The 14,034-nt window shown below is 37.8% G+C and overlaps 1 protein-coding gene across 3 annotated transcripts in view; it reads left to right on the top strand.

Annotated features, from left to right (window-relative positions):
- The window catches only part of lrp4 (low density lipoprotein receptor-related protein 4), a 152,748-nt gene that overhangs the window by 82,658 nt on the left and 56,056 nt on the right, over window positions 1-14,034 (top strand). For all 3 annotated transcript variants that reach the window (XM_024295166.2, XM_024295167.2, XM_024295168.2), the window contains exon 3: window positions 13,007-13,123. In XM_024295166.2, coding sequence (XP_024150934.1) covers window positions 13,007-13,123 — 117 coding nt within the window. The remainder of the gene's footprint in view (window positions 1-13,006; window positions 13,124-14,034) is intronic.

Here is a 14,034-nt window from a genome sequence, read left to right on the forward strand (position 1 = left end):
AAAAAAAAAAAAAAAAAAAAATCTTGGACATCGTTTCATCAGAGCGACAGAAGTTCATTAGAATTTCACCTCTAAGTTGTGTTGGTGTGCAGAAAGCCCACCCCCACTTCCCATTATCCATTTACATCCTCTCACGCTAGCTTAAAACCCCTCCAACCTCCAACCTAACATTACAGACACAACAAAAACGGGGAGCAATATTGAAGCTATCCATCCGTACAGTTTTGAGCCAGACACGTCTTTTTGTCTGCTCCAGATTCACAATGATATAAATTACTGCAGAGACAAAACATTGATATAGTGAGTATGTATATCAGCACTGAAGAAAAACAATGATCTTATAATCTTAAGAGGCTGAACATTAATATTGTGCATTAATAATAATAAATTATCTGACACTAAATGTAAAATGAATTAAAATACATTATTGTGAATTTTTATTACCACTTATTGTTCTTTAAAGTGAGAAGGCCATTTGATATATTTTGCATTTTAGTTCTTAGTTGAGGCTTTGTTTATTAGTTACCTTAAAATATATGTTATTATTATAAGGACAAATTCATATTGTTAATTTTATTTTAATGTTGGATAGGGTGTTAAATTAATATATTGTGTTTTAATTTGTTCATAAAAAGGTTTATAAGAAAATCAAAATATATATTTATTTTAAAAATGGTTATATATCATAGATTCACGTGGTAATATTAAGATTATTGCAATGTTTGCCACATCGAGATACCATTGGTATAGCATCGCATCATATTGCGATTTGTATCGTCAATCGTATCGTATCGTGAATCGCATCGTACCGTGAATCGCATCATATCGTGAATCACATTGTATAGTGAATCGTATCGTGAATCGCATCATATCGTGAATCACATTGTATAGTGAATCGTATCGTGAATCGTACCGTGAATCTCATTCTATCATGAATCACACCCCATCGTGAATCCCATTGTATCATGAGTAACCCTGAGAGTCCCAGCCCTAATTTAAATAAAGAAATACTCAGAAGTGCAGCGTTAAGCTAAAATTTCTCTATGTGTGTCCTCCATCATCAGAGAAACATCACAAAACGTGTTAAAACCACTATTTTCATCGGAGTGGGTCAATAAAACTATAATGCGGGACTACAATTTACAATTTTTGTCTAAGGCCTTGTTTCCACTGAACGGTCTGGTACGGTCCTGTAAAGAGCAGTACGGTAATTTCTGGCGAGCGTTTTCACTACGTTAAGCCTAACTCCTACTGCGGGGTTTGTTTTCACAGTGCATGCGGAGTGTAGACCGCTAGTGTGTCATTACATCATTGTAACATGATAACCAAAAAAGCAACAACAATAGAGGTCATCTCGTCTTTTTCGTGCTTTACTTTCTACACATCGTGTATAACAGGAATTTAATGTTGTTTGAAAGAAGATTGTGGGCAGCTAAGATGAATACCACTGTAAAGAGGAAAGCGGAATCGCAAGCTTAGTGCTATACTGGTGCCTTCCTATGTGGTCATCACTTTCTGCCAATCAGCGGGTTGCAAACTCCGGCCCAACCACCCTGTTCTGTTTTTCTATGGACCTACAACCCCTCAAGAGGTACGGGTCGGAACTGTTTAATAGGTTCATTTAATAATGGAAACACTCAAAATACCGGACTGGACCGGACCATTCGGTAGAAACGAGGCTTATAAGACATGGGTAACAATGACATTGTATTTGATTTAGCAGATGATCCAAGACGACTAATATCTTTCTTTAAATTAGAAGCAAGTAGTTGGGTACTTTCTCCCACCAAGTCCCCCTTCTCTTTATAAGAAGTACAGTCTGTCCTTGATGCTCCGCAAACCTGAAAGCAGAAAATGAACCTCATGAATGATCTACTTACTTCCTAATGGAGAACATTAATTAGCATACTTTTAAGATGATTTTTTTGGCTCTAGTCTGACGACTGTTTTTCTTTACCACTTAGATGAACCCTGAATATTCAGTAGTTTCTTTATATTCTGTTCTAATGTTTGTAAAGGGCAGAATTTTAACACATTGTTCTGTTTTAGTAAAGATGGCCCAGATGTTTCATTGAGTTAGCAACTCCAGATCATACTTTCTTTAGGTTTATGCTTTAAGCTAAATGACCTAAAAACACAAGTGAAATACTTGATGTTTTCCTTTTTTCAAGATACAAAACTATGAATGAAATAACAGCAATAACATGATCAGTGTGCTTTTCCTTAATAGTAAATGCAATTTTACAGTTAGATCTTCACTAAGCGCCTTTATAGTTGAGATGGAAAAGGAGGTTTATTGATTGTAGAGGTGAAGGAGGATGAAGAGCCAATCACAGAGGCCATTGCTTCGCACATGGCCAACAAAAACGGCCTGCTCTGATGGGCTGAAGTATGTGTTGGCTGTAAAGCAGAGCTCCGGTGAATCAGATAAGCCATCGCAGTCGGGATCGGCAAAGGGACAGAAGGAAAAAAGAAGGGCGACAGAGAAAAAAAAAAGTAGGACAGAGGGGATTAGTTGGGCTTTGAGAAAGAAAAGAAAGATTGTTCTTTTCTTAAAGCTGTTGGCGCCTCCTTATTCATAAAAGAAAAACTCACACAGGCATCTTAAAACCAGTAATAAATAAAAATTTATACAAGGATTTTTTTTCTGTATTTTTTTTTGTGTGGCTAATTTAGTGTTTAGCTAATATTTCAGCTACATGCTAGCTATTTTTGGCTAAATTAGACTTTTTTTGTTTTTGGGGGCTAGTTTGGAGTTTAGCTAATATTTCAGCTACATTCTAGCTATTTTGTTTAATTTACAATTTTTTCATTTTTTGGGGGGGGGTAGTTTGGAGTTTAGCTATTATTTCAGCTACATGCTAGCTATTTTGGCTAATTTAGGAATTTTTCTGTTTTTAGCCTAATTTTGCATTTAACTAATATTTTAGCTGGCTATCACCTTTAGCGATTTCAGCTATCAATTTCAGCATCTTCACCTATCAGTACTAACATCTTCAGCGACCAAATACAGCATTCACACTAGCATTATCACAGGTAATGCTATATATCTAGTTTTTAGTTAGTTTAAAGCCAATGATGGTTAAGATGTGTGTTTTTTATCCACTTTGCGAATGACCCAATTAGTCGACTGATGGCAAAACATAATCGGTGTTTAGTCGACTATTAAAATAATCGTTTGTGGCAGCACTAGTTGTTAAGGGCTTTTCTGATGACCAGATCCAATGACAATCACAAATGCAAAGTTTAAAGGATAAAGCAAGCTGAAACATCACAAAGAAGCATGGACACACAGAAGATATTACATATGAACTATTGTTCAATAAAATCGTTCAGTAGACATAAAAAATGGACCAAAGATACAGACAATGGTCGCAAAGACACATTTTTGGCACAAATGGAACCCCATACGACACTGGCTGCATGTATTGAGAAAATTACGTGCGAATAGTCCCAAAAAAAAGTAATGAACTTGAGGAGGGGTATATCAGGTGTCAGGATTCCTGCCTTACAAGTTTCCCTGCTTCCAGCCCAGTTAATGGCTCGCCCTCAAGAGCCTCTACCCCACCGTGATTGGTTGGTTCGTCAGCTCCACGTACACCACAGTAAAAAACACTACACCAACATTCAACTTTCATATTAAAGCAGGAGCCACAAAATATTGTCTTGGGGGCCGCAAATGGCCCACGGGCCGCCAGTTTAAGACCCCTGGGGTAGAAGATAAAATTGTGACGTAGTAAATCCAAACCCAGTATATAAAAACCAGATAGAACATAACATTCAGACTTAATAAACATGCCAGATTCCTCACTTCTTGCACATCAAATATAAATTTTCACTCTCTGAAAATCTTTTTTTTTTAATCTTTGTCCCGTTTTGCCCCATCTGCCCGTTCGCCGTCCTTTGAGCCAGTCCATTTAAGCAACGACTGGGCAGATATATTAGTCCCATTAGAGCCACTTGGTTCAGCTGCTATACAGTTAAAGGGAGGCCATTAACTCCGGCACTCAAGGCCACTTACAGACGACCACATACATCTTCCTAAAGACGCACAGACACACAAGAAGCACATGCGAGTCGGGCGCGTTGAAGCTACAAAATTCCAGATTTAAAGAAGATTTTTCTTTTTAGATTAAAGTGTGTAGATTGAGTTGCTGGATCCATAACCTTAAAGTCTTAGTCACATGCACCTGCGCCGGAGGTTGTCCTGTATGGGTGTTGGAGGTTCACCAAGTGCCCTATGACCTTGATATTTTGTGCAGGCCACCTATGTGCCCCATAGCACATTGCACAATGTGATTTTCCCAACCATTGGCGCTTCGATATTTTGAAAAGGGCGCTCCTCATAGGTCACTACCAAATCTGAGTCCCTGATTGGTCAAAGTTTAACTGGTCTAACCTTTGATACGCACTCTGTCGCTGCACGCTTTGCCAAAAACAGTCTTAAGAATGTGTATAGCGACACGTGATTGTGAGAGTTTTGAGCACAGACGCCTAAAACACACATATATAAGCATTTACATAGACTTTTCTTTGAAAGCGGTTGCTTTATTTTGCATTTGAAGGCCGGTATGAACATAGCATAAAGCTTAAGGATTTATAAAAACACATCTAAATGAATCTAGAGGCTGAGGCAGGCCTTGTAGTGGATCTGGTTTTCTTACATCAATGCGATGAAGATGGATGGACTTCTTTTTGCGTTGTTCTGCAAGTTCAAGCCTCAGAGATTGGATCGTCTTACTTCCGGGTAGGAGAAGAGCTCACAAAAAAAAAAAAAAAAAAAATGTTTTTTTGTGTGCCAAGGGCAATATATTATCATATATATAGATATAGTTTACTCTAAAAGGCTTAAGAATAACATGGTAAAGGCCCTTTAACAATGATTGACCTTGTTGGGGCACATCAGGTCACTTTACCCCCACATTTCTACTGCCCAAACACAAACTGACAGATAACCTTATCTCCTGAGAGGCCATCGTAATCTAAACAATTTGTTAAATGCTTTTGACAGTGTCATTTTCTCTTAAAACATGAAGGAAAAGTATCTCAACTTGTTTAAATCCTTATTCCAGAAACTAAAAGTTTTAAATAGAATTGTTTGATGTGGATAAAGTGGTGTTTCTTTTCCTTGATTTCACACCGGCGTGCGGATGCAGTGAATGATATAAGCTCCAGTCTGGACCGTGCCATGTCTGGATTCCTCACTGTGTGTCAGATAAGAGGCTTGTGTTGATGGGACTCGCAGGTGTGTGTGTCCGTCTGTGGGAATGACGCTGGAATGCAAGTGGGAATTCTGTAGCTCGGATGAGAAAAGCCCATTGGTTGAAGGTCGGGGTGTATTTATTTTTTGTATTTTTTCCTTCATATGTGTGAACCCTGCAGCTGTCAGAAGGGTAAACACGCAGAGGAAGGGGTTTGAGTTTGAGTAGAGATGAGAAGTCGAGATAAACGTGCATCGTCTGCTCCTTTTGATCGGACAAAAGTGACGGCGACGCCGTCTTCCTTTGAGCGGCCGTCGCACTGCAGTGAGGAGGTTTGCTGAGGCATCACTCTGGAACCTTCATGCTTTGTTGTAGACCAGGGAAATCTTCACCTCATCGATACCTGGTCAATAAACAGTTTGCTAAGTACTGGAAGGATTGAAGCAGGATGAGTTCAAGAGCTCATAAAATGATGATTGGAATGTGGACCAGGCTAGAAAGGTGGATGTGTGAGTCTGACCCAGAGGAATGCAGCAAGAAGAGCGGCGCTGAGCTGAGCAGAATCTGCGTGATAACAGAGATCAAAGCCCTCAGGGCTCATCAGCCTTCCCAGCATGCTCTCTGCTGACCCCCTCCGCCTGCCCGCATCTCCTGTGTGTGGAGGAGAGCAGCCTTGTATGTATATTGTCCCTCATTGGATGGGCCCAAACAGTTCTGCACTCTACAAGATTCCCGGTTTATTTTTTGCCAGGGGTTTGCTTATGTATGCATTTCTGTTTTTGTGTACGTCTGGATGTGAGGGGGAGCGCGTTGACACCCCGCACTCCTCCGCTGCTGATAAGCTGGATCGTTTGTTGACATGTTTTTGGAAGCTACATGTTTTCTCGCCGCCGTTGGGGAGCATCACTCTGCTGACGCAGGAAGTAACCAACGTCATCAGCCGATTAAAGGAAGGCTTTGAGTTTCAGGATGGAAGCGGTTACTAAAAGGTTTTCTCAAAAACACTTTATCAAGCTGAACCTCAATTTTATGATCAGTCTGTGTTTATTAGAGACTAGCTTTATAAATTGATGTTCAAAGCAGGGAAATTGTACCAAAAATCTTTAGAAAATAATGAAAATGCAGCAAATAACAAAATGTAATAAAAAAAATTTAATTCAAAACAGAAGTAACAGATCAGAGCAAGAGATTTATAGAGTAATCCTGATAAAGAAACCAAAGAAATGTGTTCAGGTACTCCAAAAAAAAATCCCTCTAATCTGCAGGAAATAAAAACATTAAAAATGAGATTGATTATTCAGTGACAAAGTTGCACAGATTTGTAAGATTACAAAGAATCCACAAAATATAAATCAGTGATCTTCAACCTTTTGCAGCCCACAATTTGGTTTAGCGTCAAACAGAACTTTCACAGATCAGCCTGTAGAAGGCTGAATTGGATGTCCAATTTTTATATATTTTAAAGCCTCCCGTTCCCTTTACCTTTGGAAGATAAATCCTCTGTAAAACATCTGCAACTGCTTTAAACTTTATTTGTTCACTAGATTTTGTGAAGAAGCCACTAAAATATATAGATTTTCCTTTATCGCATACCCCATAAGAAAATTGAACATTAACTTCAATGAATAAACGGATAAATACAAACAAAAGTGAAACATTTTTTAATAAAATAATCATAAATAATAAAACTTAGTTAGTCTTTGTAGCATTAGAAAGCCGGTTGCTGAAAAGTTTTTTAGATGCAGTCTGTCATAAAATCATGACACTTGTTCATCTGTGAAACACCCAAAGGAATCTCTCTACAATCTCTTAGATGAATACATGAAAAGGCAAAACATAAAAGATTGAAAAAACATTTTTTGTTTGTTTTAAAAACAATATACCAAAGAATTGTTTTTTTTTTTTTTTTTTTTTTTTTTTTTAGGTTAAAAAGTTTTAGGCCAAAAACCCGAATTCCCCTACCCCTCCAGCTTCTTCCTACCCCTACATTTAGGCCTCCAAATAGAGAGTAAAGAAAAAATAGTGTCCTCAAGTTCAGATGTTACTAACTCTCAATGATGTCATCAATAGTCACTATCTACGTGAGCGCATAGCTGCCAACACTCGGGAAATACATAATCACATCAGTTTATTAACTTAAAAAAGTCTGACTAAACCAAAATGTACATTTGAATGTAAACTTCTGTCCTTCAGAGCGCACCCGTGTGAAAAAATGTGTTTCTCCTCTGCGAATCAATCCCCCTCCCAGTGGAGGGAGACACAGCCGTTGGTCCCTTCCTTCTGCCTTAAGCAACAAGTTCGGACACCTCTAAGTAGCCAGTAAATAATTCCGATTCGACCTTAGCGTGCAAAAAGTCTGGCTTCTTGAGAAAAACTTGTTAGGAGTGCTTATTTTTTTTTTTTCTTGTTTGTTAATTTGTATTTATTTTTTACTTTTTAGAGCAAGAACATCCCTTTTAGTGCTAACCTGCCAGTCCCACTCTGATCATCTTGTGATCTATTCTCAAAGTGTTCTTTAAATTATGATAATGACTTTTATAGTCAAATTCACTAAATCGGTGTTGTTTTCTAGGGACATAGTATCTGCAGACTGGTAGTAGTTTATTAGAAATCCGCCTCTAAGCTTTTAGGCGGGACCATTTCCCGTCACCTATCTGTTTATGTACTTTCCTGGTACCTCACAGCCTCTCTCAACCCTACCTCACATTAGTGGTGAAATAAAAATGCTAAGCAATATTGGGGCCATCCAACCGTACAGTTTAGATCCAGATACCAGCTCAGAAGAGGAAAACAAAGTCCTTCATGGATCTACTAGTCTTCTATAAGAGCTTCAGAAGGGAGCTGAAGAAGGAACTTTCAAACTGTGTTTTTTGTCTACTCCTGTTTCACAGCAATTTGAATAAAGAAAATACTTAGAACTGCAATTTTGAGCCTAATTTTAATAATATTTCTTTATCATCTGAAAAAATGCTTCAAGAACGTGTTAAAAACATCATTTTCCTTGGAGTGGGTCTTTAAACATCTTTTTTTTACTTTTTGCCTTGCTTGACTTTTATTTAAACAGTCCATGACTTGTATATCTTTTCCGATCAGACGTGTAGAAATGGCGTTAAGCTGAAAATATGGAAGCAGGAGTCAGATTTGAAGCTCTATGTCTCGTAACTCCTTCACCAGCTGCTGGCTGGTGGAAGGTCACGCTTCCTTTTGAGGTAAAACCGGACCGCTTTGAAACTCCAGGGTTTTTCGTCCCACTCAAATTCAATCTTTCCACAAGCTGCTTTCAAACAAACACACAACAACATCATTAGGATAAACACTTGCAGACTTGGTCGTTTTAATGTTGGGGCTGAAATATTCTTTCAAAGGGTTCATCAGGTCATCGGGATCCAGCGGAACAGCAAGGAAATGTGGGTTCCTCACTAATGTTCGACTCTACCTTTTCTCTTAATAATGTAATATCCATGCAGGGTTATGTGGGTCAGTGGGGCTCTACAGCCCCTGGAGACTCCAGCCACACCCTAACGCACACACTTCATTCTCTCTGAGCCCCGACTTGCCCGCCTGTCTGCCTCGCTGCATGACGTCATACATTTTTCATAAAGCCGCGGCTGCTCGGTCAATATTTCATATCTGTTATCGACAAGCAAGTGCATAAGGGGTTGCTGCCCCCCCCACACACACCCCTCACCCTTATTCTTTCCCGTGGCTCCCTCCTCCATTCATCCCTCACTAGTCTGTAATTAAATTAGCTCTGTCTGCAAATGACAAAGGGCCAGTCATTCAGGCTCTGCTTAAATAGCTAGTAGCTGCAGTTGGGAGCGGATATGAAGTTAAGGAGGAATGCGCTGAGCTGAGCGGAGCTCAGTGCTGCTCGCTGTGGCAGAGGCTGGAAGAGATGAGGATGTATGGGTCGGGTCCGCATTTGCAGTTAGGAACAAGTGAAGCCAAACAGAATCGATCCTTTACTGTTTAGGCGGCTTATCCAACCAGCAACCATGCAGGAGACGTGATACGTGTATCGTAAAAGACGGAAAAAAAACACAATAAATGGGTAAATCAAAAGTAGGGATGTTAAAAATATTTGATACGTATCGAAATATCGATTGATCAGTTGGAGTAACCGCAGTATCGTTTAGGGATGTAAAGAATAGATAAAAAATAGATAGAGCAACAGCAGTATCGTTTGAAAACCACAGATATGAACAAGATTAAGTTGGATAGAAGCTATGAAATCAATCAAGACGTAAACAATTGATTTCTGTCAAACTGCAGTTTCTATTTCTGATTTTTTTCTACCGTCTTTCCCTTTTTTATGTAAACAAAGAGATGTCGAAACATAAACTTGGTTCTTCCAAGTCAAACCCTGAATACATTTCCCTGTCACATGCAATGTATTATTATTTATAGCTTTAAATGTCATATAAATAAGAAATATCTAGATTTTATCATATTTGGTAAAGGAATCGGACTGCATCGTATGGCCAAAAAGTTAGACTAGCCCTTTATGTATTGATATGTATCGATATGTAACTATATGTATCGATATGTATTGATATGTATCGATATGTAACGATGTGTAACGATATGTATCGATATGTATTGATATGTATCGATATGTAACGATATGTATTGATATGTATTGATATGTATCGATATGTAACTATATGTATCGATATGTATTGATATGTATCGATATGTAACGATGTGTATTGATATGTATCGATATGTAACGATATGTATCGATATGTATTGATATGTATCGATATGTATAGATATGTAACGATATGTATCGATATGTATCGATATGTAACGATATGTAACGATATGTATTGATATGTATTGATATGTATCGATATGTAACGATATGTAACGATATGTATCGATATGTATCGATATGTAACGATATGTATTGATATGTATTGATATGTATCGATATGTAACGATATGTATCGATATGTAACGATATGTAACGATATGTAACGATATGTATTGATATGTATTGATATGTATTGATATGTAACGATATTTAACGATATGTAACGATATGTAACGATATGTAACGATATGTATTGATATGTATCGATATGTAACGATATGATGTATCGATATGTATCGATATGTATCGATATGTAACGATATGTAACGATATGTAACGATATGTATTGATATGTATTGATATGTATCGATATGTAACGATATGTATCGATATGTAACGATATGTAACGATATGTATTGATATGTATCGATATGTAACGATATGTATTGATATGTAACGATATGTAACGATATGTATTGATATGTAACGATATGTAACGATATGTAACGATATGTATTGATATGTAACGATATATAACGATATGTATCGATATGTATCGATATGTAACGATATGTAACGATATGTATTGATATGTATCGATATGTAACGATATGTATCGATATGTATCGATATGTATCGATATGTAACGATATGTAACGATATGTAACGATATGTATTGATATGTATTGATATGTAACGATATGTAACGATATGTATCGATATGTAACGATATGTATTGATATGTATCGATATGTATCGATATGTAACGATATGTAACGATATGTAACGATATGTAACGATATGTATTGATATGTAACGATATGTATCGATATGTATCGATATGTATTGATATGTATCGATATGTATTGATATGTATTGATATGTATCGAATCGTGTGAGAAGGACAGATACACACCCCTACTTAAGTTTAAAAAGCATGCATAGACAGAGAAACTATTATTTTTATATAAAAGTTCAAGCACACAGTACCTATATTGTTCTTATTTATTCTCCAAATTACACTGAAAAGAGTGAATTGATTCACAAACGTTCTGTAATTTGTACATTTAAAATAATTAATTATCGTCAAATTGAAATTTTCAGTTTATTGTTTATCTAACTTAAAATTGTTATTGGATAAAACTCGAATTTTTAAATGAGATAATCTTTGTTAATTGAGCCAATATATATATATTTTTAAAGTGTAGTTAGTGCCAGTGCTACCAAAATATCAAATAGCTGTATAATCTATGTTGATTTTTAAAGTTGAGAGTTGTTTTTTTTGCTTTGCTATTTGTTCATGTATTACAAGTGGGGGTGTTATGATTAATTGATGAATCATTTTATCCAGCCAGATTGATCTGTCTGAGTCAAATCCTATCAATTTTTATATGAACTGATTTGTTTTTAAAATAAATCGTTACACTCCTAATTGTTAGTCATGACAATAACACACATTGGAAGTTTTCCTTGTATCCCTCAACCCAAGTCATTACTGTGATAATCTCCTCATCAGAATTTTTTTCACTCTGAGCTATTTTTATCTTTGCAACAAAAATATGGAACATTTTTAATATTACTTTAAAGCAATTGGTTCTCAGAGGAGCCTCACTTTTGTTCAGTTGATATCCAGAAAGGATAAAAAAATCCTGTGATGGTGAACTGATTCTGGGGCGCTATTTACAGCTCACCGGATAGTAAGTGGTGCTCACCGGAGAGTAAGTGGTGCTCACCGGATAGTAAGTGGTGCTCACCGGATAGTAAGTGGTGCTCACCGGATAGTAAGTGCTGCTCACCAGATAGCAGTACTCAGTTTCAAAGGATTTCAAAGGGAACATGTTCCACAGTCCCGCCCACAATGAACTACTGCTGCTCTGCAGAGACTATGTCCTAAATAAAACTCACCAAAGATCATTGGGAATGCTTTTACAACAGATTCAAAAGATGGTTGGAGTGTTTCATGATGTTCGGTGTTACTGATGTTTTTTTCTCTCGTGTCTTCTACGTTTCACAACTGTCTTCTTTTGCCGTTCCTCAGTATTAATGAAATGTGGTAGGTGTGGAACAGGGCAGAGCTGATCAAGAGAAGGATTTTATGGCGTCTGCTCTGATTGAATTGTGTTTTGCTTATGTGACTTATAAATTTGACCGCAGTAAAAAAAATAAAGACATCAAAAGATTACAAGTAGATTGCTTTTTCTCATGGGGGAGGGGTTCTTTTGGTTGGTATTTGCAGTCCTAGTAAACACAGCAACATGTTCCATTTGACACAGGGAAAAGAAAGAAAATTGTTGGATAAAAATATTTTTTTTCCTTTCAAAACAACAGCTCCAAACCTGTATATGTAAATTATGCCTGAATAGTTTCCAGGTGTCAGTACAGATTGAATGGACATCACTGTGCCTCTGTCAGTCGGTTCAGTTTAAAAACTTATATGATTTTCACCTTAACTCATGCACTACTAGACTTCAGTTTATTGGATTTAATTGAAATGTTTGTAATGCTGTGAACAGCTCTACACATTTTTCATGATTATTTTGTGTGACATGTTTAGTAGTAGTAATGGCATAATACTCAGTTTTAAACTGTTGAAACAAATTCTGTGAAAAGTGAGTTGTTGCATCATTACAGGCTAGCATACGTTTGCGTATGTTTATGCTAAATGTGTCAAACACATGTTCTGTTACATTACACCAGACTTAGTATAAGCCAACTGACAGGTTTTTCTTCATTGTTACTTGCTTATTGTCACATTAAGATATAGGCCTTTAGGAAACTGAAAAAAAAAACATAACCTAAAAGTCAAGTTTTGAACTGAAGTGTTTAGGGCTGGGTTGATAAAATGAGTGTATCGATTTAACCTTAATAGATCAATAATCGATCCATAAAAATATAGATTGATGGAGGTCTTGACTGACATGCACTCCAAGCACTTCAGCGTTTACCCATTTGTTACTAACAGAGTTGCCACCTGTGTTTGTCTTTACAGTGCTCCCCACCTGCTCACCGCTGGACTTTCACTGCGACAATGGCAAATGCATACGACGCTCCTGGGTCTGTGACGGAGACAACGACTGTGAGGATGACTCGGACGAGCAAGACTGCCGTGAGTACAGACCCTTCGCCGACAACACACAAGTGTTGTAGTGTATTGCACCCAAACACACATTCAGCCAGTTCTGTCTGACTCAGAGGAAGGTGGACAGCCGTGTTCGATGGCGTGTTTGTCTTTACACGTGTAGACTTGAACACACACTGAGATGAGAGGTTGCTTCTAAATCTATGCCCATATACGTTTTTCAAAGTTTTTGACACTTTAAGTCATGCTTCAGGCACATGTTTGTGGGGCTTGGTGATCTAGCAGAAGGCCTTCATAACAATGTGTTACAAGTATGTTATTTCCCTGCCTCAAGACAGCTCAGGTTTTCTATCAGACCTGAGAGAGAATTCCCTGCAGGCCAGCGGCCATCTCGCTGTCAAAAGAGGTTCTGCAATTCTGTTTAAACACCTGGGATATCCTGTGAGGAACTGGAGTATTTACCTGAGTTCCATGCTCCTGATACTGGTGGTCCTCCAAGATTTATTATTTTATTAATTAATCAAAGACAGAATAGTGTTGGCTTAGCGGTTCATTTTCTAGAGACACGTGCACCTTTCTGTCTGTGCTCGATAATACATGTTTTAAACCAGTTCTTCAAATTTGTCGCTCACTTTCTTTGCACCTCCATCAGGAAATCATTTTGCCTGTTATACTGCCATCTTCTCCATATCACCCACCTGCTTTCACCAGTCTCGGAGACGTTTAGGAACCACCCCAAAGTATTATGCAGATTCCTCACCAGAATACTCTGACGTATGCCACCGCACACAATTTACTTGCTAAATCGAATGAGCATTTTTTGACCATCGCTGGGGTGGGGCGGGGTCTCTTAAAAGAACCCGGGCGCTATTAGAGACCTGTATCTAAAGCAGGGGTCTCATACTGGCGGCCCCCATGTTACTATTTTGTAGACCAGC

Source organism: Oryzias melastigma, linkage group LG3 (assembly GCF_002922805.2).
Source record: "Oryzias melastigma strain HK-1 linkage group LG3, ASM292280v2, whole genome shotgun sequence".
Classification (NCBI taxonomy): domain Eukaryota; kingdom Metazoa; phylum Chordata; class Actinopteri; order Beloniformes; family Adrianichthyidae; genus Oryzias; species Oryzias melastigma.